The sequence below is a fragment of the Elephas maximus genome, chromosome X, assembly GCF_024166365.1.
Source record: "Elephas maximus indicus isolate mEleMax1 chromosome X, mEleMax1 primary haplotype, whole genome shotgun sequence".
Classification (NCBI taxonomy): domain Eukaryota; kingdom Metazoa; phylum Chordata; class Mammalia; order Proboscidea; family Elephantidae; genus Elephas; species Elephas maximus.
In genome coordinates, this window is record NC_064846.1 from 89,857,526 (window position 1) to 89,883,974 (window position 26,449).

General features: G+C 36.8%; 1 protein-coding gene across 3 annotated transcripts in view; it reads right to left on the bottom strand.

Moving 5' to 3' along the window:
- ATP7A (ATPase copper transporting alpha) overlaps nucleotides 1-26,449 on the bottom strand; it is a 210,446-nt gene that overhangs the window by 39,134 nt on the left and 144,863 nt on the right. For 2 of the 3 annotated variants that reach the window (XM_049873290.1, XM_049873292.1), the window contains exons 9-17: nucleotides 24,378-24,603; nucleotides 23,212-23,445; nucleotides 22,014-22,105; nucleotides 20,425-20,552; nucleotides 19,258-19,412; nucleotides 19,013-19,147; nucleotides 17,082-17,276; nucleotides 15,200-15,382; nucleotides 12,259-12,475 (exon numbers count right to left, since the gene is read on the bottom strand). In XM_049873290.1, the coding sequence (XP_049729247.1) occupies nucleotides 12,259-12,475; nucleotides 15,200-15,382; nucleotides 17,082-17,276; nucleotides 19,013-19,147; nucleotides 19,258-19,412; nucleotides 20,425-20,552; nucleotides 22,014-22,105; nucleotides 23,212-23,445; nucleotides 24,378-24,603 (1,565 nt within the window). The remainder of the gene's footprint in view (nucleotides 1-12,258; nucleotides 12,476-15,199; nucleotides 15,383-17,081; nucleotides 17,277-19,012; nucleotides 19,148-19,257; nucleotides 19,413-20,424; nucleotides 20,553-22,013; nucleotides 22,106-23,211; nucleotides 23,446-24,377; nucleotides 24,604-26,449) is intronic. The other variant, XM_049873291.1, reaches the window with a different exon arrangement.

Sequence of the window (26,449 nt, forward strand, 5' to 3'; positions counted from 1 at the left end):
AACACAAAATCAGCGAGAATAAAGACAAATCCATGGACAGTGCTTTGTGTGAGGAAAAATCAGAGAAAAGAATGAAGAAAACCTAGGAATTATGTGGTTTGCAATCAAAAGCAAAAATCTGTGCATGACTGGATTTCCAAAATAGGAGAGAAAGTAGAAAACAGAGAAGACTGTTGGAGATGCGCTAGCAGAAAACTTCCCAAATGTTATGAAAGACAAAAAGCTGATCATCCAAGATGCTCAATGAACCCTACATAGGACAGGCTCCAAAACAAAGTCAATAAGACACATCATAATCACACTTGCCAAAACCAAAGACAAAGAAAGAATACTGATAGCAACTCAAGAAAAATGAAAAGTTACTTACAAAGGGGAAACAATAAGCCTAAGTTCTGATAACACAGCAGAAATTACACAGGCAAGAAGGCAATGGGATAATACATATAAAACCTTAAAAAAAATTGCCAAGCAAGAATAATATATCCTCCAAAACATAATATATCTCTCTCAAATACAATGGTGAAATTAGGACATTTCCAGATAAAAAGAAATTAAGGAAATCTGTAAAAACAAACAACAACAACAAAAAAATACAAGAAATATTACAGGGAGTCCTTTGGTTAGAGAACCAACAACATCAGACAACAACCAGAATATAGGACACAGGACACCACCAGCCATGTACCAACCTAGATAAAGTACTCTCAATAATAAAACAAAGTTAAAGGCATAAAACAGGGAAACAATCTATAAATGATGACAACGTCAAAACAATAAAAGGGGGAATAAACAGTGTAGGTATAGAACTTTCAAATAGAGAGGAAGTCAAAGCAATATAAAGTGATAAAAGACTGGTTCAAAATTTGGAAGATAAGGGTAAACTTCAAGGTAGCCACAAAGAAGGTTAACAAACCTACTCATCAGAAAACGAACAAAAGCATAGTCTTCACTAAACACAAAATCTATAAAAATGAAAGAAAAGAAAATCCACAAACAAAAGGAACTCAGCATAGGAAAGTAAGAGGAACAAAGAAAACAGCACCACCAGAAAAAGCACAATATGACAGCAATAAACTCATACCTATCTGGGTTTATCAATAATCACACTGAATGATAATCGCTAAAATGCAACCTGTAAAGAGAATGGCAGAATGGATAAAACAAGTAAGACCCATCAAGATGCAGTCTACAAGAGACACCCCTTAGACACAAAGACATAAATATATTAAAAATCAAAGGATGGAAAAAATATATCAAGAAAACAGTAACAAAAAAGGGCAGGAGTAGCAATACTGATCTCAGATAAAAATAGACTTTAAGGCAAAATCAACTGCAAAAGACAAACCAACAAGAAGACATGACCTTAATAAACATCTATGCACCCAATGACAGGGCTCCAAAATACAAAAAACAAACTCTAACAGCATTGGAAAGAGACAGTTCCGCAATAATAGTAGGAGACTTTAACATGAGACTGTCAGTAAAGGACAAAACATCTAGAAAGAAACTCTACTAAGATACAGAAGTTCTAAACGCCAAAATCAACTTGACCTCATATACACACACAGAACACTCCACCTGACAGTAGCTAAGCACACATTCTTTTCCAAAGCACATGGAATATTCTCGAGAACAGTCCACATTTTAGGCCACAAAGCAACCCTCAATAAAATTCAAAACACTGAAATAATACAAAGCATTTTCTATGATTACAATGCCATAAAAGTAGAAATCAACAACTGGAAGAGCAAGGGAAAAAAAATCAAATACATGGAAACTGAATAACACCTTGCTTTAAAAACAACTGGTTAATAGGAGAAATAAAAGACAGAATTTAAAAATTCCTGAAATTAAATGAGAATGAAATACATCATACCAAAACCTATAGGACACAGCTAAGGAAGTGCTCAGAGGTCAATTTGCAGCAATAAATGCACACATCAAAAAAAAAAAAACAAATGGGCCAAAACCAAAACGTTAGAGAACAGCAAAAGAAGCCCACAGCCACCAGAAGAACGGAAATAAAGAATAAAACAGAAATAAATGAAATAGAGAACAGAAAAGTAAAAGAACCAACAAGACCAAAAGTTGGTTCTTTGAAAAGATCAACAAAATCAACAAACCACTGGCCAAACTGACAAAAGAAAAACTGGGAAGGAGGCAAATAACCCAAATAAGTAATGAGACGAAGGGCATTGCAACCGACTCAACTGAAATAAAAAAGGATTGTAACAGAATACTATGAAAAATTGTACTCCAACAAATTTGAGAACCTAGAGGAAATGGGTAAATTTATATAAATGTACCACCTACCTAAACTAACACAAGCTTAGGTAGAAAATATGAGCAGACCCATAACAATTGAAGAGAGTGAAGAGGTTATTAAAAAAAAAAAACTCCCAACAACACCAACAACAAAAGCCCTGGCCCAGACAGCTTCACTGGAAAATTCCATCAAACATTCAACAAAAATTCTATCAAGCATCCAGGAAGGACTAATCAAACTATTTCAGGGCATACAGAAGGAAAGAATACTGCAAATTCATTCTATGAAATAACCCTGATATTAGAGCCTGGCAAAGAAACTACAAAAAAAGGAAAATTACAGACCAATATCTCTCATGAATATAGATGCAAAAATACTCAACAAAATTCTAGCCAATAAAATTCAGCATCATATCAAAAAATAATACACCACAAACAAGTAGGATTCATTCCAGGTATGGAAGAATGGTTCAACATTAGAAAGTCAATCAACGAGACAGAGGAGGGATGAGGAGGTGAAATCATAAACTAGATGGCAGACAAGTGTTAATTTTGGTAAAGGGAAAGAGAACACACACTATAGGGGAAGTCCTCACAATTTGACCAAGGCAGAGTTATAGAAGCTTCCTAGACACATCCAAACATCTTGAGGGGCCAAGTTACTGAGGCTGAGGGCTGGGTATCATGGTCTCGGGGGACATCAAGGTCAATTGGCATAATATAGTTTATAAAGGAAATGTTCTACATTCTACTTTGGTGAGTAGCATCTGGAGTCTTTAAAGCTTATCAGTGGCCATCTGAGATACATATATTGGTCCCATTACATTTGGAGCAAAAGAGAATGAAGAAAACCAAACACACAAGGAAAATATTAGCCCAAGGGACTAACGGACCATATGAATCACAGCCTCCACCAGCCTAAGCACAGAAGAACTAGAGGGTGCCCAGCTATCACCACTGACCACTCTGACAGGGATCACAATACAGGGTCCCAGAAAGAGCAGGTAAGAATTGTAGAACAAAATTCAAGTTCACAAAAAAGACCAGACTTTACTGGTCTGACAGTGACTAGAGTAACCCCCAAGACTATGGACCCCAGAAACCCTGCTAACTCAGAACTGAAGCCAAGCCCGAAGTCTACCTTCCAGCCAAAGATTAGACAGGCCTGTGCCAGTGTAGCAGGGGCGGGGGTTTGGGGACTTTGGTTTCAGGGGACATCTAAGTCAATTGGCATAATAAAATCTATTAAGAAAACATCCTGCATCCCACTTTGGAGAGTGGCATCTGGCATCTTAAACCCCAGCAAGTGGCCATCTAAGATGCACCAATTTGGTCTCAACCCACCTAGACCAAAGGAAAATAAAGAACACCAAGAACACAAGGTAATTACGAGCCCAAGAGACAGAAAGGGCCACATAAACCAGAGACTACATCACCCTGAGACCAGAAGAACTAGATGGTGCCTGGCTACAACCAATGACTGCCCTGACAGGGAACACAACAGAGAACCCCTGAGGGAGCAGGAGACCAGTGGGATGCAGACCCCAGATTCTCATAAAAAGACCAGACTTAATGGTCTGACTGAGACTAGAAGAACCCCGGTGGTCATGGCCCCCAGACCTTCTGTTGGCCCAAGACAGGAACCATTCCCAAAGCCAACTCTTCAGACAGGGATTGGACTAGACAATGGGATGGAGAGGGATGCTGGTGAGGAGTGAGCTTCTTGGATCAGGTAGACACTTGAGACTATGTTGGCATCTCCTGTCCGGAGGGGAGATGAGAGGGTTAGAAGCTGGTGGAATGGACACCAAAAGAGAGAGTGGAGGGAGGGAACAGGCTGTCTCATTAAGGGGGAGAGCAATTGGGAGTATGTGGAAAGGTGTATATAAGTTTTTGTGTGAGAGATTGACTTCATTTGTAAACTTTCACTTAAAGCACAATAAAAATTAAAAAAAAAATGATTAGACAGGCCTATGAAAACAAACAACACACTCGAGGAACATGCTTCTTAGTTCAATCAAGTATGTAAGACCAAATGGGCAACACCTGCCCAACAGCAAAGACCGGAAGCCAAGAAAACTGAATGAATGGACACTGAGAACCCAGGGTGGAAAGAGAAAAGGAGAGTGCTGACACACTAAGAGCATTGCAACTAATGTCATAAAACAATTTGTGTATAAAATTTTTGAATGAAAAAAAATTGAGATGTAAAATTTAACCTAAAAATAATAAAATTAAAAAGAAGAAATCACAAGGTAAATTTGTCAGTACTTGTTGTTGTTGTTAGGCGCTGTCGAGTCGGTTGCCACTCATAGCAACCCTACATACAACTGAAGGAAAACTGCCCGGTCCTGTGCCATCCTCATAATCATTGTCATGCTTCAGCCCACTGCTGCAGCCACTGTGTTGATCCATCTCATTGAGGGTCTTCATCTTTTTTGCTAACCCTTTATTTTACCAAGCATGATGTCCTTCTCCAGGGACTGGTCCCTCCTGATAACAAGGACTGCCTCTTGGCCTAACTACAGCCTCCTCATGAGCATTATTAGGTGTTCTGGAATTCCCATTCTTTTCAATGTTACCCATAATTTGTTATGATCCACACAGTTGAATGCCTTTGCATAGTCAGTAAAACACAGGTAAACATCTTTCTGGTACTCTCTGCTTTCAGCCAGGATCCATCTGATACCAACAATGATATCCCTGGTCCTCTTCTGAATTCAGCTTGAACTTCTGGCTTTTCCCTCTCCACGTACTGCTGCAACCACTTTTGAATGATCTTCAGCAAAATTTTACTTGTGTATGATATTAATGACATTGTTCAGTAATTTCCACATTCTGCTGGATCACCTTTCTTTGGAATGGCACTAATATGGATCTCTTCCAGTCTGTTGACCTGGTAGTTGTCTTCCAAATTTCTTGGCATAGACAAGTGAGCACTTCCAGCGCTGTTGCTGAAGCATCTAACTTGGTATTCTGTCAATTCCTGAAGTCATGTTTTTCGCCAATGCCTTCAATGCAGCTTGGACGTCTTCCTTCGGTACCATTGGTTCTTGATCTTATGCCACCTCCTGAAATGGGTGAACACTGACCAATTCTTACAGGTACAGTGACTCTGTGTATATCCCTTCCATCTTCTCTTGATGTTTCCTGTGTCATTTAATATTTTTCCCAGTAGAATTCTTCAATATTGCAACTCGAGGCTTGAATTTTTTCTTCAGTTCTTTCAGCTTGAGAAATGCCAAGCGTGTTCTTCCCTTTTGGGTTTCTATCTCCAGATCCTAACACATTTCATTATAATACTTTGTTTTCTAGAGCTGCTCTTTGAAATCTTCTGTTCAGCTCTTTTACTTCATCATTTCTTCCTTTCGCTTTAGTTACTCTACATTCAATAGCAAGTTTCAGAGTCTCTTCTGACATTCATTTTGTTCTTTTTTCTTTCCTTCCTGTCTTTTTAATGACCTCTTGCTTTCTTCATGTACGATGTCCTTGATATCATCCCACAACTCATCTGGTCTTCAGTTATTAGTGTTCAGTGCACCAAATTTATTCTTGTGATGGCCTTTAGAGGTGGATATACTCAAGGTCATACTCTGGCTCTTGTGGACCTGTTCTAATTTTCTTCAACTTCAACTTGCCTATGAGCAATTGATGGTCTGTTCCACAGTCAGCCCCTGGCCTTGTTTTCACTGATGTTATGGAGCTTTTCCGTCTCTTTTCACAGATGTAGCTGATTTGATTCCTGTGTATTCCATCTGGTGAAGTCCATGTGTATAGTCGTTGTTTATGTTGTTGAAGAAAGATATTTGCAACGAAGAAATCATTCATCTTGCCAAATTCTATCATGCAATCTCTGGCACTGTTTCTATTACCAAGGCCATATTTTCCAACTACCAATCCTCCTTTGTTTCCAACTTTCACATTCCAATCACCAGTAATTATCAATGCATCTTGATTGCACATTTGATCTATTTCAGACTGTACAAGTTGGTAAAAATCTTCAATTTCTTCATCTTTGGCCTTAGTGGTTGGTACATAAATTTGAGTCATAGTCGTATTAACTGGTCTTCCTTGTAGATGTATGGATATTATCCTATTACCGACAGCATTGTACTTCAGGATAGATCTTGAAATGTTCTTTTTGATGATGAACACGTTGCCATTCCTCTTCAACTGGTCATTCTTGGCATAGTAGTCCATATGTTTGTCTGATTCAAAATGGCCAATACCAGTCCATTTCAGGTGACTAATGCCTAGGATACCAATCTTTATGTGGTACATTTAATTTTTGATGATTTTCAATTTACCTAGATTCATACTTTGTACATTCCATGTTCCACTGGATGTTTGCAGCATGCTGCATCAGCAAGTGAAGGTCCCAAAAGCTTGACTCCATCCACATCATTAAGGTTGACTCTACTTTGGGGAGGCAGCTTTCCCCAGTAATGTTTTCAGTGTCTTTCCATCCGAGGGGCTCATCTTCTCACACTATGTCAGACAATGTTCCACGGCTATTCACAAGGTTATCACTGGCCAGTCTCTCCACAAATAGACAGCCAGGTCCTTCTTCGTAGTCTGCCTTAGTCTGGAAGCTCCACTGAAACCTGTCCACCAAGGGTGACCCTGGTTGTATCTGAAATACTGGTGGCAGTTTCCAGTATCACAGCAACACGCAGACCACCATAGTACTACAAACTGACAGACATGTGGTAGATTCAATATTTAAGAGATGAATAAAAATGAAAGCACAGCATACCAAAATTTATGGGATGCAGTGAAGGCAGTACTCAGAAGGCAATTTACAGTTGTAAAAGCCTACATTAAAAAAGAAAGATCTCAAATCAATAATCTAACTGTATACCTTTAGAACTAGAAAAAGAAGAGCAAATTAAGTCCAAAGCTAACAGAAGACAGGAAATAATAAAGATTAAAGTGGAAATATATAATATAGAATAGAAAAACACCAGAGACAAGAAAACCAAAAGTTGGTTCTTTAAAAATATCAGTAAAATTCACAAACTTTTAGTTAGATTTACTAGGAAAAAAAGAAAGAAGATGCAAGTAACTAAAATCAGAAATGAAAATGGGGCCATTAGTACTGATTAAAAAAAAAAAACTAGTGCCATCGATTACTACAAAAAGAGTTACAATACTATGAATAATTGTATACCAACACATTAGATGACCTACATGAAATGGAAAATTCCTAGATTTATACCAGGAATTTTGTTTACACAAACTACCTAAGTTGACTTAAGAAGAAAAAGAAAACCTCAATAAAATTACTACAGAGATTGAATCAGTAATCTAAAACCTCCCAAACAGAAAAATCCAGAACTAGAAGCTTCACTGGTATATTCTACAAAACAGTTAAAGAAGAATTAATGTCAATTTTCACAAACTCTTCCACAAAATGGAAGAGGAAGAAACACTTCCTAACTCATTCTACGAGGCCAGTATTGTCCTGATACCAAAGCCACATAAAGACAATACGAGGAAAGAAAACCACAGACCAGTATTACTTTGGAATATGGAAACAAAAATCCTCAACAAAATATGCGTAAACAGAATCAAAGACCATATTTATTAAAAGGATTATATACACCAAGACCAAGTGAGATTTATCCCAGGAATGCAAGGGTGACTCAACATAAGAAAATCAATCAATGTGTTATAGATTGAATTGTGTTCCCAAAATGTGTGTCAACTTGGCTAGGCCATGATTCCCAGGATTGTGTGATTTCTACCATTTTGTCATCTGATGTGATTTTCCTATGTGTTGTAATTCCTACCTCTACTATGTTAATCACAGGGGAACACAAACCTTGGTGGTGTAGTGGTTAAGTACTACAGCTGTAAACCAAGAGGTCGGCAGTTCGAATCCACCAGGTGCTCCTTAGAAACTCTATGTGGCAGTTCTACTCTGATCTATAGGGTAGCTATGAGCTGGAATCAACTTGACGACAGTGGGTTTGGTTTGGTTTTGGGATGATGTTAATGAGGCAGGATCAGAGACAGTTATGAGTTATGTTAATAAGGTTGTATCTTGAGTCAATCTATTTTGAGATAAGAAAGAGAGAAGCGAGCAGAGAGACAGGGGTACCTCCTACTACCAAGAAGAAAGAACCAGGAAAGGAGAACATCCTTTGGACTAGGGGTCCCCGCACTGGGAAACTCCTAGACCAGGGGAATATTGATGACAAGGACCTTCCCCAAGAGCCGACAGATAGAGAAAGTCTTCCCCTGGAACTGGCACCCTGAATTTGGACTTCTAGCCTCCTAGACTGTGAGAGAATAAATTTCTCTTTGTTAAAGCCATCTACTTGTGGTATTTCTGTTATAACAGCACTATGAAACTAAGACATGATGTAATACACTATATTAATAGAACAAAAGAAAAGCAACACATGATCATTGCAATCAATGCAGAAAAGGCATTTCACAAAATCCAACACCATTTCAGGATAAAAAACACTCAGCAAATTAGGAATATAAGAGAATTTCCTCAACATGATAAAGGACATTTATCAAAAACGTATAGCTAATATCATACTCTATGATGACAGACTGAAAGCTTTCCCCCTAAGATCAGGTACAAGACAGTAGACCCACTTCCACCACTGCCATTTAACATTGTACTGGAAGTTTTAGGTAGAGTAATTAGACAAGACAAAGAAATAAAAAATATCCAAATTGAAAAGGAAGGGGTAAAACTACCTCTGTTCACAGATGACATAATCCTAGTCATAGAAAATCCCAACAAATCTACAAGAAAGCTACTAGCACTAATTTAAAAATTTAGTAACATTGAAGGCTACAAGATCAACACACAAAAATCAGACCTTGAACAACCTGAAAAGGAAATTAAGAAAACAATTCCATTTACAATAGCATCTAAAAGAATGAAACACCTACGATCATATTTAACCAGGGAAGTGAAAGACTTGTGCAATGAAAACTACAAAACATTGCTGAAAGAAATTAAAGAAGATCTAAATAAACGAAAAGATATTCCATGTTCGTGGATTGGAAGACTTAATACTATTAAGATATTAACACTACCTAAAGAGTCAATGCAATCTCAGTCAAAATTTCATCAACATTTTTTGTAAAAATGGAAAAGATGATCCTCAATTTCATACGGAAATGTGAAGGGCAACAAAAATCTAAAACAATCTTGAAAAAGAAGAACAAAGTAGGAGGGCTCACACTTCCAATTTCAAAACTTACTATAAATTGGCAATAATTGAAACAGTGATACTGGCGTAAGGATAGAGTTTTAGAGCAGTGGAATAGAATTCAGAGCCCAGAAATAAGCCCACACATCTACGGCCAGGTGATTTTCAACAAGAGTGTCAAGTCCATTCAATGTGGAATGAATACTCAACAAATGGTGTTGGAACAAAAGCATGTCTACATGAAAAAGAATGAAATTGGACTCTATCATGGATTGAATTATGTCTCCCCAAATATATGTATATCATTTTGGCTAGGCCATGATTCCCAGTATTGTGTGGCTGTCCTCTATTTTGTGACTGTAATTTTATGCTAAAGAGGATTAGGGTGGGGCTGTAACATCATTACTAAGGTCACATCACTGATTCAACGTAAAGGGAGTTTCCCAGAGGTGTAGCCTGCATCACCTTCTATCTTACAAGAGATAAAAGGAAAGGGAAACAAGCAGAGAGCTGGGGACCTCATAGCACCAAGAAAGCAGTGCCAGGAGCAGAGCCCATCCTGTGCACCCAAGGTTCCTGCGCAGAGAAGCTCCTAGTTCAGGGGAAGATTGACGAGAAGGACCTTCCTCCAGAGCCGACAGAGAGAGAAAGCCTTCACCTGGAACTGATGCCCTGAATTTGGACTTCTAGCCTACAAGACTGTGATAGAATAAATTTCTCTTTATTATAGCCATCCACTCGTGGTTGGTATTTCTCTTATAGCAGCACTAGGTGACTAAGACAGAATTCTGCCTTGAAACATACAAAAAATTAATGGTAAGTGGGTAAATGACCAAAATATAAAAACTAAAACCAGTAAATATAGAGGTAAATGATCATGACCTTAGATTTGGCAATGAATTGTTAGATATGATACCAACAGCATGAGCAACAAAAGAATAGGTAAAACTGGACTTCATCAAAATTAAAACTTTTGTACATCAAAGGACATTATCAAAAAAATAAAAAGACAACCTACAGAAGGGAAGAAAATATTTGCAAATCATATCTAATAAGGGTCTAATAACCAGGCTCTGTAAAGAAGTCCTACAACAAAAAGACAACCCAATTTAAAAAATGGGCAAAGGACTTAAATAGACATCTCACCAAAGAAAATATACAAATGGCCAAAGTGCACGAAAAGATGATCAACATCATTACACCCACTCCTCACTTATCAACATGGTTAGGTTCCAAAGAGCAGGTTGTTATGCAAAAATGAGCATTATGGGAAAATGGAGGATGACCACATCAGATCGCAAAATGGAGGATGAGTGCATCATTACACAACTGCCACACCACTGAGAATCAGGCCCAGGCAAGTTGACACATAACCTTAACCATCACAAGCCAACATTACTCTCATCTCCCACCTCGGCACTCGTTACTGCCAGACATGCATCAGTAATGTGCAAAATAGTCAGTAGATTTTTTACTATTGTTGTAAATGCAATATGGTGGATAATGAGATAGTCAATAAGTGAGGAGTACGTAGAGTTATTAGGGAAATGCAAATCAAAACCACAATGAGATACCACTTCACTTCCACTAGGATGGCTACGATTAAAAATAAAAGGAAAACAGCAAGTGTTGGCGAGGATATGGAGATCTTGGAACCCTCATCCATTGCTGATGGGAATGTAAAATGGTGCAGCTGCTATGGAAAACAGTTGGCAGTTCCTCAAAAAAGTTAAACAAAGAATGACCATATGACCCAGCAAATCCACTCCTAGGTATATACACAAAAGACTTGAAAGCAGAGACTCAAAACAGATACTTATATACCAATGTTCATTGCAGCACTATTTACAATAGTTTAAAGGTAGAAACAACCTAAACACTCATCAACGGACGACTGGATAAACAAAATGTGGTACGTGCATGCAATGAAATATTCAGCCATAAGAAGGAACAGAGTTCTGATACAACGTGGATGAACCTTGAAAACAGTATGCTAAGTGCAGTAAGTCAGACACACAAGGACAAATAATGTATGATCCTACTTATATAAAATATCTACAGTAGGCAAATTCCTAGAGATAGAAAGTAGACTAGAGGTTACCAGTGGCAGGGAGGAGGGGAAAATGGGGAGTTATTTCTTAATGGTTTCAGAGTTTCTGTTAGGATGACAAAAAAGTCTGGATAATGATGACACAACATTGTAAATGTACTTAATGGTTGAAATGGTAAGTTTTATGTTATGTACATTTTACCACAATAAAAGAAAGAAAAAAAAGCAGCAGCAGCAAGGGGACAGAACTGAGACAGTAAGGTCTCTGAGGAGTTAAGAGAAGATGGGATCTCCAGCAAAGATGAAGAAATTCATTAGGCAAGATGATGGATACTTCCTCCCCTAAAAGAGGAATAATTCCAGGCAAAAAAATGAAAGAATACATGCTTGAGAACACTAGTTTTCTATATGAAAATAAGCACGGTGATTTGCTGAGGGGGTTAGGGAGAGAGTCATAAGATCTTGTGAAAGACGTAAAATGTTTGGAGTAGCTGTGGTTTAAAACAAAAAAACAGAAGGACTGCTGAATAAAAATAGAAGATCACCTAAGGGCTAGACCTCATCATCCTGTAGTGGTATCTATCCATTAGCCCAGTTGGGAAATGTTCTCTAGTAACTTCAATAAAGTGAAGAAGGCCTGTGGTGGAATTGATTTGAGAGAATGAAACCACGATGCCAATTTTTCTTTCTTATGGTCTGGGTTATAAAGTCAGCCATCTGTCCATAACTTCCCCATAACTGGTACTACAAACAAAATTTGCTTACTTGAGAGCTGGGCATCAATAATCATGGAAGACGAAGTTGATGACTGTTCATTATTTCCATCAATTTGAACCAGGGCTGCATTTTTAATATTATTTTCTTCTATCTTCCAGCTATCCTTACGTAGCAAGCCTTCAATATTGGTGACTTTACAGCTAATACCACAGCCTGGCACAACCTGGAAATCTATACAGGTACCCAAGGTTTCGGTGTCCAGTTCCTAACAAACAGAAACAGAAGGATTTCCTCTGCTGTTCTAATAATCAAAGTTCATCCATTAGCATGTTCAAAGATTACCAAAAAACAAAAACAAAAAAAAAACCCATTGCCGTAGAGTAAATTCTGACTCATAGCAACCCTTCAGGACAGAATAGAACTGCCCCCACAGGGTTTCCAAGGCTGTAAACGTTAATGAAAGCAGACTGCCACATCTTTCTCCCACGGAGCGGCTGGTGGTTTCAAACCGCCAACCTTTCTGTTAGCAGCCAAGCACTTAACCAATGAACCACCAGGGCTCCTTTCATTCAGATTACTCCTAGTTAATTCTAAATGTTTACACGCATGCTACATGCCTGGTTAATTCTAGATGTTTAGAATAAAATGGTCACTTATCATTGCCTACTTGACAGTGGATTTAGATAAGGATGAAGGAACAGAGTGTTGAATATTATATCCAAAGTCACAGGAAGAACTTCAGAATCCTTTATTTCTAATCCCAATCTCTAAAAATTATAACGAGTTTGGGAAAGAAAACATAGGAGGTTTATCAATATTCTGTGCCCTCTCCAGTAGAGAATCACAAATTAAAAATTCAATTCTATAGTCAAGTCAGGTTTTCTATTCAGTACAGGGCAAAGGGTAACAAAGAACAGGGCCTTTAGTTACCAGAGTGCTCTCTAGTATGATTCTGTGTCCTTAGTAAGCCAAAGAATTCTGGTGGCCATCATTGTTTCCTGGCTCTTTTTATCTTCATCCTCTCTGTTGTTTGATTTGGGTGTAAAGAAGCCAGGTCAGTAATAGTTAATAGGTAAAAAGGAAAGAACAAATAAAGAAATGGCAACACTAATAGTAGAAATTGCCACATTTTCACTATAAAATTAATGTGAAATAATTTACAAAGAACTTACACAAATCAATGAAAAAAAGACAACCCCATGGAATTATAGGCAAAGGATACATGCAGATGGGTTACAAAAAAAGAAATACAAATGACCAATAAACATATGACAAGATGCTCAACTTTATTTACAATTAAGGAAATGCAAATCAAACCATCAGTGAGCAGACATTTTTCACTCTTTAAATTGGAAAAAATAAAGTGTTGGCAAGAGGGTGGGAAAATGGGCACTCTTAACTTCTGGTGAAAGTATAAACTGAAACAACCGTTTATGTAGGTATTAGTAATATTTATCATATGGGTGTTGTAATATTCATCTAAATTTAGCCTTGTGTATCCTCTGATCTACCAATTACATTAACAGGCACTTAACGCAGACATAAATTTGCAAAATCTGACAAGGATGTTCACTGTAGCGTTGTAAGAGTGAAAAACAAAACCAAAGACTCCCAACCAATTACACATCAAAAACAAGGCAGATCTGTATGTCTTGATATGGAAAAATCATTTAATAAAATTATTTTAAAATGTACCAAGAAGTAGTCACTGTGTGATCTTTCTACGTAGAGTTTAAACAAACAGTAATAAATAAATATGTATGCTGGTATATGCATTTAAAAACTGTTAACAGATGTACAACTTTGTGAATATATTAAAAACCATTAAATTGTATACTTTAAAAAGGTGAACTTTATGGTATGTGAATTATATATTAATAAAGTTATTATTTTAAAAACTGTTAAGGCCAAAACCAAACCCATTGCTGTCAAGTCAATTCTAACTCACAGCGACCTTATGGGACAGGGCAGAACTGCCCCACAGGGTTTCTGAGGCTTTAAATCTTTACAGAAGTAGACTGCCACATCTTTCTCCTGCAGTGCCACTGGAGGGTTTGAAGCGCCAACCTTTTGGTTAGCAGCCAAGCACTCAACCATTGCGCCACCAGGGCTCCTTAAAAACCATTAACAGGTTAACGATTGTGAAACTTTAGAGAGAGGAATTATGAAAGAAGGTGGGGAATGAGGCTTTTACTTTTCATTATGTAATTCTGACCAATCTGCATTTTCTACCATAAATAGTATTACTTCTATTATTAATTTTTTACATCAACAGAGGTTATCTGTGTGGTAGGATTACAAGCAATTTTCATTTTCATAGTTATACTTTTCTATATGAAGAAACTAAGACATAAAATTAAGTGAGAAAATACAAGTCTCCAGCCTCATACCAACTATACATCATAGTCGAACACCAGGCTGGCCTTCTGTTTTTTGTTTTTAAATAATATTTTATTGTGTTTTTGGTGAAGATTTGTCCAGCAGTTTAGGTTCCCAATCAGCAATTTCTACATAACTTTTTCAGTGACATTGGTTACATTCTTCACAGTGTGTGAACATTCTCATTAATCCCATTTTGGTTATTCCTTTTCCATTAATCTAGTTTCCCTGCCCCCTTACATTCTCATCTTTGTTTTAAAGTATTGTTGATCATTTGGTCTCATATAGGTGATATTCACTATTTTGGGGGCCAATATGTTATTTAGCTACCAGGTGACCTCAGGGGCTCAAGTTTTGAAGAGTATCTCAGGGCAATAACCTTGGGGAGTCCTCCAGTCTCAACCAGTCCAATAAGTCTGTTTTTGTTTGTTTGTTTCTTTGCTTGTTTTTTAGGAATTTGAGGTTCTGTTCCACATTCTTCTCCCATTGTATCAGGATTCATCTATCGTGGCTCTGATTATAATGGTTTTCTATTTTTTATACCTGATTTGATCTTTGGGTGATTCCTGGAAAGATGATTACACTAATAAGCAAGGAAAAAAAACTGTACCTGCTTGCAGTATTTGGTTACTGCTGCTCCTAGAGGGTGTTCACTGTTACTTTCAGCAGTTCCCACAATGGCCAAGATCTTATTGCGTGGTATTCTGTTACTTTCCACTAGCACCTTTACTTGATTCACTACTGGGGTTCCATGGGTAATGGTTCCAGTCTTATCAAATACTACCACTTTTACCTGTAGGAAAATGAAAATACAGTACACCCACATAACTTGATAATCCTTAATATCATCTTTCCAAACCAAAAAAACCCAATGCCGTCGAGTCAATTCCAACTCATAGCGACCCTATAGGACAGAGTAGAACTGCCCTGTAGAGTTTCCAAGGAGCTCCTGGCAGATTCAAACTGCCGACCTCTTAGTTAGCAGCCGTAGCACTTAACCACTACACCACCAGGGTTTCCATCTTTCCAGAAATGTGACAAAGGTTTACTTTGGCAAACAGATTACTATTTTGTCTCTTAATAAGCTAACCCATTGAATGTCTTTGGGAAAACAAAAGGGAGAATTAGGGAAGAAATACTTTTAGTTACAGCTAATAGTTCTCATTTGCAAATGTTCAACAACTAATCAAATCATGCTAAATGACTATGGGTATATGTTAAACAATTAGAGCTAACTGTTAAGGGTTGACTCTTAAAAGCTAATTAAGAGACACCTCTAGTGCCTTCAGGGAAAACAGAAAGGCTGTTAATACTAATAAATTCTAGGTCAGTTGGGGAAAACTGGGCAGTAGGCAGAAAAGTTAATTAGACTGAAGTCAGCATCAGACAAGACCTGTTGGGTTGCTTTGGTTATACTGGGTGTACATTACAGAGAGATGAGACAGCTCAGGGAACCAATGAGGGAAACAGCCCAGGTAAGAAAAAGAGAAGAGTCTGGTATTACAGAGCCTCTTAGAAAACTTGGAAATATGAACCCTGAAAAATGAATAGCCTGAGGAATCAAGATGAAAGAGGCATGACAACTAAATGCAAAGTATGATTCTCAACAAGAGAAAAAATGGCTATAAAGGACATTACTAAGACAACTGAGGAAATTGGGACATAAATTATAGATAATGGTATTATATCAATACTAATTCCTTGATTTTGATAATTGTACTGTGGTTATGTAAGAGAATGTCCTTGTTCTTAGGAAACACACTGAACTACTTTAACAGTAAAGGGGCTTGATAACTGGAATCCATTTTAAAATGATCCAGGAAAAATGTGTGTGAGTGGTGCGCACGTGCACGTGTGTGTGTGTAAGACAGAGAAAGAGACAAAGAAAATGAGAGAGGAAATAGGGGAAAATGAAAATAACTGGGGAATCTGAGTAAAGGGTATACGTAAGTTCTTTGTACTATTCTTGCAACTTTTAAGTTTGAAATTTTATCAAAATAAAAATCTAATTAATAGCCTGAATCCACTGGCTAGATGAGGTTCTAAATTTGTTCCAAGCTGTGTTCTGTTTACTGCATGCGTTTGTATATAGTTTATATCTTCATAATAAGCTTATAGTAGTAGAAATACGGTTTTAGTTGAAGTCAAGTAGACTTGATTGAGATTATTATGAAAATCCTACTATGAGAGAGATCATGGATTGGATTATATTCTTGACGTCATAGCTCGAAACTGCCAGCTGATGGCAGCAAAGGCAAAGAAGCTGAAATATAATTATAAGCACTCCCCCTTTGAAAAACACAAGCATGGAGTCATACACAAATAGGTTAGAAGCCCGAGAAATTCTGGCAAATTTTCCTGGACAAGTACCTATTCTGTCTTCCTGCCCATCTTATGAACCATGTGAAATAAATTGAGGGTGCTGTGTTTCTCAGTAGGGACACTATTGCTATGTCAGACAGGACTATTCTTAGCTCTGGGAGCTATCTTACCTTATGAGCCATCTCCAATGGTTCTCCACCTTTGATTAGTATGCCATTTTGAGCACCTACTCCTGTACCCACCATCACAGCAGTTGGAGTGGCCAGACCCAGTGAACAGGGGCATGCAATGCACAGAACTGTGATAGAGGCTTGAAAAGCAAAGCGTATTATCGTTTCTGTTTGAGAGATACTTCTATTGTAGCCCTACAGAAGAAAGGCATAAATTTTGGTTACTGATTTAGAGTTGTACAAAACAAAAGGAACAAAATTTAACCCTACTTAAATAAACTCACAATTTTGAAGTCATATATACCCTACCTAGCTACCAACATACACATTTTAGTGACTAGTAAGAAAAACACATTTTAAACACTTATATATAAATATAAGAAATTGTGACACAGGGCAAACAGGTCACAGTTTCAAGATCAAGATTTCATTTTTGATGATTCCATAGTTACAAACTGTTCCAGAGTTACAAGAAACACAAAATTCAGCTTTTTTTGCCTCATGTTGGAAATAACTTTTTATTACAGACTCTCAAGGATAGCTGAAAACGTGACATAATTCTCAGCAGATGTAATTCTGAACAAATAGTAGAATTCTGAATTTCTGTATACTAAGTCCATGAATCTGCTTGCACGCTATTCTTTAGAGACAATGAAAAAAGAAAAAAAAGGTCACTTGTCATGAGAAGGGAGCTTAATCACTGTTCGACAAAATCCCTTCGGACATAACATTATGAAATGAGTATATATGCTAGTTAAACTCTCAGTGGCATTGAGTACTTGTTCATGTGGGTAAATACGATTGACATTTTTAGGGGAAATCTCCTAAGACCCCCAGGAACCCATGAGAAAAATTCTTGTAGGACACATGTGACAAAACACTTCCCGGCAATCTTCTTGTTCAGTGTGTACTTAACCAATGTGAATCACTTGAAGAAACCTTTTTATATTACACGAATGACCAGAACACGGAAGAGATTTATAATTCCTATGATTCTACTTGTTCTATAATTGAAGGGACAGTGAAACGATATGGCATTTTTTTAAATAAAAGAAACACAACAAAGTAAGCCTTTGTTAGTAGTAATGGTTTTAGAGTGTTAGGTTCTTACTAACTTTTCAAGTACTTAAACTAAATGTTCATCTTAGATTAGATGTTTATATAAAAACAGAGTTGGAAGGAACTTTCATAGCTATCTAGTGTTATGCTTTCATATATGTCATTTGTGTATGTTTTCACATATGTTGTATACTTTCATCTACACTAACTCCAATCTTATAACTTAGGTATTATTATCCCTATTTTACAGATGAGAAAACTGAGGATAAAAGCAATGGCTTAAAGGTTATATATCTAATTTGAGGCACAGGCTAGATCTACTGAGTATTACCACTTTATAACACCATACTTTAGAGACTATCATAGAACTAGATGAGCAGACAATAATACTATCTTATATTTATAAAGCACTTAATAAATTACAAAGTGTTCCTAATATATTACCTTACTTAACACAACTTTGAGTTATGCAGAATGGGTACTGTTAAAACCTCATTTCATAGATAAAGAAAATGAACCTCAGAGAGAAATTAAGATCATACTGAAGGCAAGTGGCAGAGCTGAGATCCTGAGGTTTTCCTCAATATATCTTAGTTATTTAGGAAAGTAAAATAATGCTGGAAATGAGGTTAAGTATAAAATGTAAAAGTTCAGTACTTGCTTTTGGAAAATCACAAATCATATGAAAAAAATCTTTCTGAAAAGAAACCACCTTTTGTACTTTCAGAAATACAAATGTTATTCTTATCACCCTCCAATTCTAGCCCCTTAAACATACTGGTAATTATTAAAGTTATTTTCCACTTAATTACTTACAAAAAAGATTCACAAACTCTTTCATACATAGTAAAGACTTCTTACAAGTCACTTACAGGAAAGAAGGTTTCCACAATTTCAAAATTAAGAAATCCAATTATTATCCAAACCAAGAGGGTAGCAATGGAAATGATAACAATAAAAGGAACAAAGTAGCCACTCAGTTTGTCTGCAAACTGCTGGATAGGAGCCTAGAATTAAAAAAATAACAACATGTCAAAGGAAAATATAAAAACTAGACCAAGATTTATGCCGAGAGGGCTTTAAAGAGAACAATCTTTCACCTAGGCACTTAAGTTACCTTTGATGTTTGTGCTTCCTCCACAAGTTTCACAATTTGAGAAAGAGTTGTATCTGCTCCAACATGAGTTGCTCGGATAAGTAGTGACCCATTCTGGTTAATGGAGCCAGCGATTACCGTACTGCCAGATTTCTTAGCTACAGGCATTGCCTCCCCTGTATGAGAAGTAAAGATAGATTTAGGCAGCATAAATGAACACTAACACAAACACATTGTTATTTGTTAATTCTCAAAAAAATATTTAGAAAGGAGATTCTTACTTCATGAAATAGAAACTAGACAAATGCCTAGGTGATGCTGCCTCCTCTTTTCTTTATGTCAGTTCTAGGCCAAACCCAGGGATTCACATCTTAAACTAGAAAAACCTAACATATTTGCTCTTATTGGGAGATACTTCAGGAGAGCCACCTTAGACCTAGATCGTTGGTTCTCAACCTGTTTCTAAGGAGCATTTGGAAACGCGGAAGGGAATTTTTGCTTATAATAATGACTGGGGGGCATGGGATACTTATACTGAAATTCAGTGGGCCAGGGTCAAAGATACTAAATGTACTACAAGGTGTAAGACAGTCCCCCAGAACTAAGAATTGTCCTGTCCGAACTAGCAATAGTGCCCCTACTGAGAAACACAACATCCTAAATTAATTCCACACAGTCTATAGGACAAGCCCCTTCTGGGACTATTCTGAGGGTTAAGGTAAAAAGGTGTTATTTTGATTCTATTCTAGATTGACTTAGTTATCTAAGATCTCTAAGACCACTCCAGGCCTACTGTCTTAGAGCTTGAACCCTGATGTGGAAGCCTGAAGTCCTATTCCAGCTCAGACTAGACCAATCTTGAGGGCAGGAAGACAGAATAGGTACTTGCCCAGGAAAATATGCCAAAGTCTACCAGGCTCTACAGCAGACCAAGACAATTTCCTTTCATTATACATTCTAGTAATTAACAACTCCAGTGAAAAGGGCCTTCAATAACATAACCACAACCACAAAATAATCTGAGGAGACTAGTTTAATACAGCCTTAAAAAGAACTCATATTCTCTCACTGCTCATAATTTACACATCCCATAGTTTCTACACAAAGCTCTTCACTTTTCATAGCTATTTTTCATTAACAACTTGGATTAACTTCACTTTCATGTCATGATCCTCTGTAAGAACACACCTGTGATAAGGGACTCATCTACCATAGAATGTCCTTCAATAACACGACCATCCACTGGAAATTTGCCTCCTGGAACCACTTTAATGATGTCTCCACGTTGTACAAGTTCCACATCCACTTGTTCTTCACTGAAAATAAATTAACATGAAAAGCATGTAGCTCCATAATTACTACCAAGAGAAGCTAGAATCAACATTTAACACTAGGAACTACTACATTTGTCCTGTTCACTGTTGATGAACAGCACAGTACCTGGCACAAAGTTGTTGTTGTTAGCCGATGTCAAGTCATCCCCCCACTCATGGCAACCACACGCACAACGGAACAAGATACTGCCCAATCTGATTGGGCCATTGTGATCCATAGGGTTTTCACTGGCTGATTTTTAGAAGTATTGTCAGGCCCTTCTTCCTAGTCTGCCTTATTCTGGAAGTTCCACTGAACCTGTTCAAGCATCATAGCCACATGCAAGCCTCCACTGACAGACGGGTGGTAGCTGCGCATGAGGCTGTGCATACAGCCAGGAATCAAACCGGGAACTCCTGCGTGTAAGGTGAGAATTCTACCAATGGACCACCAATGTCTCATGGTACAAAGTAGGCCCTCTAAATATTTGTTAAATAGTTACTGAACAAATAAATGAAAGCTTTAAAAAATAACGTAATGGATTTTATTCAACTGAGTAATTCATTCATTGTATAAGTTTGCTTACAGTCCCTGGGTGGCACAAACGGTTTGCTCGCGACTACTGATCTAAAGGTTGGCAGTTCTAACCCACCCAGCAGTGCCACAGAACAAAGGCCTGATTATCTGCTTCCGTAATGATTACAGACAAGAAAACCCTATGGAGCAGTTCTACTCTGTAACTCATGGTGCCGCCATGAGTCAGAATCAACTCAACAGCAGTGGGTTTGATCTTGGGTTTTTTAATTTACCTAAACAATTTTATGAATATAAAAATGAGAAATACAAAAGAACTAAACCTAATCAAGCCTTTAGCTCTAACTTCCAGATTACAGGTAACACAAGAGGCAAAGATCAAGTTAAATGACACCACAATGAGCCAAGGAGACAAATTCAGACTGTGGGACCTTCTACAGGACAACTGACGGAGGTTTCTCTGACAAGTCAATTATGTGGAAAAAAGGAGACAGAAAGAGAGGAACTGTTTGTTCTAAATTAAGAGAGGCCTAAGAAGGATGAGAGTCAAATGCACGGGCTTTCTTTAAAATTCTTTTTCAAACAAGAGAGACTTAAAAAAGTATTTTGGAGACAACTGGAGGAATGTGAATATGGACTCGTTACTAGATGATATTAAGGAATTATTGTTAATTATGTTAGGTGTGATATGGTATTATAGTTAAATATGAACATGTTTTATTTTAATGTTTTAATTTGCTTTAAAATACTGCAGCAGCAATAGGAAGGAAAATAAAATAGAAGAAATAAGAGTGGCAAAATGTGGATAACTGATGAAACTGGCAGGCAGATTATGTGGGTTCATTATACTCTTGTCTCTACTTCTGTGTATATTTGAAATTTTACATGAGAAGTTCAAAGAGAGAGGGGGGAACAATGAAGACAAATACCTCAGAAGGATATTATCAGAGTCAAATGTTACAATCGTTGCTTCCGTAGCTTGCAGTGAAATTAGCTTTGCAAGAGCCTCCGATGTTTTGCCCTACAAATTAAAACAAACATGTTCACAATGCTAAGGAAGAAAAAGTTCTGGTCTTAAATAAAGATACAACCTTTAGCATTTACTCAAAAGATGGCTTTAAAAATGATAATTTTTTCAAGTCAGAAACTTTTTCACTTCAGAAATATGAACTACACAAAATATTTTTAAAGTTTTATTAGGTATAATTTCTAAAGAAATAAATAAGAAAAATATTAGGAACACAATTTATACAAAGGACATGAAAAGGTAATTCATTTAAGAGGAAATATAAACACCTAATGCATGGAAAAATGTTTATCCTGCAATTAATGAAAGAAATGTACACTAAAATCAACCCTAAAATACCATTTAAAGCCACTAACTTAGCAAGAACTTAGATAAGACTCAATGCCGATGAAGTTGTAGCAGAATGAGTTCACTGACATATTCATGCCAGCACTATAAAACTGTTACGACTTGTAGCATAAGCCATAAAAAAACATGTGTCCTTTAACCTAGTAGTGATATCCTGTGTAATTTTATCCTAAGATACTATTGACTATTACACGTGAGAGTGTGCGATGCAGGATTATCTAAAACAAAAAAAAATTGGAAACATTTGAGAACAAAACCAGAATGTTTAGTAAATTACAGCATACTGACAGAATATTAGTCAGAAATATCAAATAATGATCTAGACTAAATTATCAGAGAAAAATGTTAGTGTTAAAAGTAAAAAGTAGTATGTATTCTACGTTTGCAACTCTATAAACTATAAAGGCACGTGGAACAGGATTAGAAAATAATTAACATTATAGCATGGGACTATGGGTGAATTTTTTCCATCATTATTTTAAACTTACTGTCACATCAATTTTTCAATTAATAACGTGATATGAGATAAATCACAGGTACTTATCAAATGTCTCTCTTAAACACAGACATACTGTACTATTTCAGTATTCCATAAATTTGGTAAATCTTCTAAAGGAATATTTAACAAAAATACTTCTTTCACTAAATGGTTAACTACATAAACCAATGTACATTTCCAATAATTGGTCTAGAAATTATCATGGTCATTTATTCACCCAATATTTAAAGAAATGTCACCTTTCTTACTTTACCTTTGCTATATGTTCCAGCCACCGACCTAATGCAATAAACACAAACAGCATAGGAGGTGTGTCAAAGAATGTAATAGGATTCACTTTGGCTCTCTCACACATTGCAACCAGAAGAATAACCAAAGAATAGGCAAACGCGATGGTAGTTGCCAGCACAATCAGCACATCCATATTTGCAGCCTTATGCTTCAGCGCTTTGTAAGCCTGAATGTAGAAATACCAGCCTCCGAAAAACTGCAATACAGGAACGATAATCACTGAATTTTTTAAGTGGTGAAATTCACATATATACCTCAATAACAATGGTAAAGTATCATTATTAACTTTCTTTGGCCTTTATTTAATCCATAAACAATAAAAAAAAATAAGGGGAGATTTTTAAGCTGAAACAATACTGTTTGTATTTTAGCATTATGCCTGTGTGGAGGGAAATATTCAAATTGCTGCACGACAATCTTTTGTTTCATGCTCTGGAGGAATGCCCCCTATGATCCCATGGATATTCCATAACATAAAGAAAGTCAGATGGTTCTTAGATTTTTTTTTTTATGATACCAAAAACAAAAACTAGGGAAAGAATTACATTGTTTTAACAAGGATTTTCTATATAAAACTGACCTCCCACTTTCCAAAACTCAACCTAAGTGGTATATCACAATCTATCAGATCTGTTGGCTGTTCTTCTAGGTAAACATAACTGGAAAGCTTATTTTTCATTGGTATAGAAAAATATACTAAGGTGTTTTTAAAACTTCTATTGCCTTTTATAGGGATCAGGTAAAAGTATCTATTTATTAGGTGGAAATGTTCCACAGTAAAAAGTTTATCTCAAAATAAGGGTTCAAAACATACAGAAAGTAATGAACTCAAGTACCAGGGCGAAATAACGTATAGAAAGTATGTGTAATGGCAGGTATCAATACCACTCCAAAAATCTTGAAACTTTGTTCTCCCTGCTTTATCGTTAAACAGTATTCTTAGGGGTTAAATAGAATCTATTACTGACGTTAAAATAACTACTCGGTTTAAGATTATTTCTGTCAAGCATCCAGCATAAAATAATCAGACTTCGGACTAATATCTGTTTTGCAGCTGAAAATAACATTGCCTGCTACATTTTGGCTATTATCATTATTAACAAATACACTTGCTAACAGTTAACTTGCCTGTACAGGTACACACAACAAAAAGGATAGCAAATTCATAATGGACAATCCTGGCAGGATCTGGTGCTCCAAGAACATAGAAGAATGAATGTTGATCATTTCTTCCTGACTCATGGTCTGATTGTGGTGAAGAGCTGCAAGGTAGCGGTCCATAACCATCATATATATCATTAGCCCCATTACAGGAATACAAAAAAACAGGCTCACTAGAAAGGATCGTCTCCATCTAAGACAGAAAAAATAAGAACAGAAAAATCCTTTTAGTAAGAACTTTAGTTCAAGACTGTAATACAGACAAATACAGTAAGTTGTGACCACTCTACCCAGTATAAGAATAATATAGTAAAAACTGACATTCTAACAAGATGCTAAATTTGTAAGTAGGAGTCAAAATCTGTTTTTTAGATTTGAATTGCTAGTATTTTATTCAGAATTTTTGTACCTATATCCATTAGGGTCGCTATGAGTCAGAACTGACTACACGGCAGTTGGTTTGGTTTTGCATTTATATTCATTAAGGATATTGGTCTGTAGTTTTCTTGTGGTGTCTTTTCTGGCTTTGATATCAGGGTAATGCTTGCATCATAGGATGAGTTAGGTAGTGTTCCCTCATCTTCTATTTTCTGGAAAATTTTAAATAAGATTGGAGCCACTTCTATAAATGTTTGATGGAATTCCCCAGTAAAGCAAGCTATCTGGTCCAGGAGTTTTCTTTGTTGGGAGGTTGTTTTTTGTTTTTGTTTCTATTTTTTTAATATATTATTTAATTTTGTTGTTGTTATTGAGGATATACACAGTAAAACATAAACCAATTCCACAGTTTCTGCATGTACCATTTAGTGGCACTGATTACATTCTTCAAGTTGCATAATCATTCTCACCCTCCTTTTCTGAGTTGCTCCTCCTCCATTAACATAAATTCACTGCCTCCTATGGTTCCTATCTAAGCTTTCGAATTGCTGTGGTCAATGTGATCCCATATAGTTCTTAAAAAAGCGTAATGCTCAAAGCAGAAATTTCTACTAGCTAAGCTAAACTACTGTTTGGTTTTAAGAAGACTTCAGGGGATATTTTTGGTTTAAGGTTTAAAGATTATCTCAGGGCAAATTTCAGGGGATCATCCAACCTTCATGTCTCCAGGAAGTCTGAAGTCCATGAGAATTTGAAATTCTGTTCTACATTTTCCCCCTTTGATCAGAATTCTTCTGTGGAATCTTAGATCTAAATGTACAGTAATACTAGCCTGGCACCATTTTTGATTACTGATTCAGTCTCTTCATTTGTTATGGGTCTGTTGAGATCCACTATTTCTTCTTGAGTCAGTGTAGGGACTTTAGGTGTTTCAAGGAATTTGTCCATTTGCTCCAAGTTATCTAATTTGGAGGAATACAACTGTTCATAGTAGTGTCTTACGATCCTTTTTATTTCTGTACAATCGAGTGCAATGCCCCTGCTTTTGTTTCTAATTTTGGATATTTGCATCTTCTCTTGTTCTGTTTCAGTCTAGCATAAGTTTTGTCGATTTTATTGATCTTTTCAAAAAAACAACTTCTAGTTTCATTGATTCTGTTTGCCTATCTCTATTTCATTTTTTTTTTATTTCTGCTCTGATCTTTATTATTTCCCTTTCTTCTGGTAGCAATAGGCTTACACTGCACTTTGTCATGGATTGAATTATGTCCCCCCAAAAATGTGTGTATCAATTTGTCTAGGCCATGATTCCTGGTATTGTGTCATTTTCCTATATGTTGTAAATCCTGCCTCTATGATGTTAATGAGGGAGGATGGGCAGCAGTTGTGTTAGTTGAGGCAGGACTCTACAAAATCAGATTGTGTCCTGAGGCAATCTCTTTCGAGATATAAAAGAGAGAAGCGAGCAGAGAGACACGGGGACCTCATACTACCAAGAAAGCAGTGACAGGAGTAGAGTGCATCTTTTGGACCCAGGGTCCCTGCACAGAGAAGCTCATAGTCCAGAGGACTGATAAGGCCGAGAGAGAGAGAGAGAGAGAGAAAGAAAGCCTTCCAATGGAGCTGAAGCCCTGAATTTGGACATTTAGCTTACTTTACTG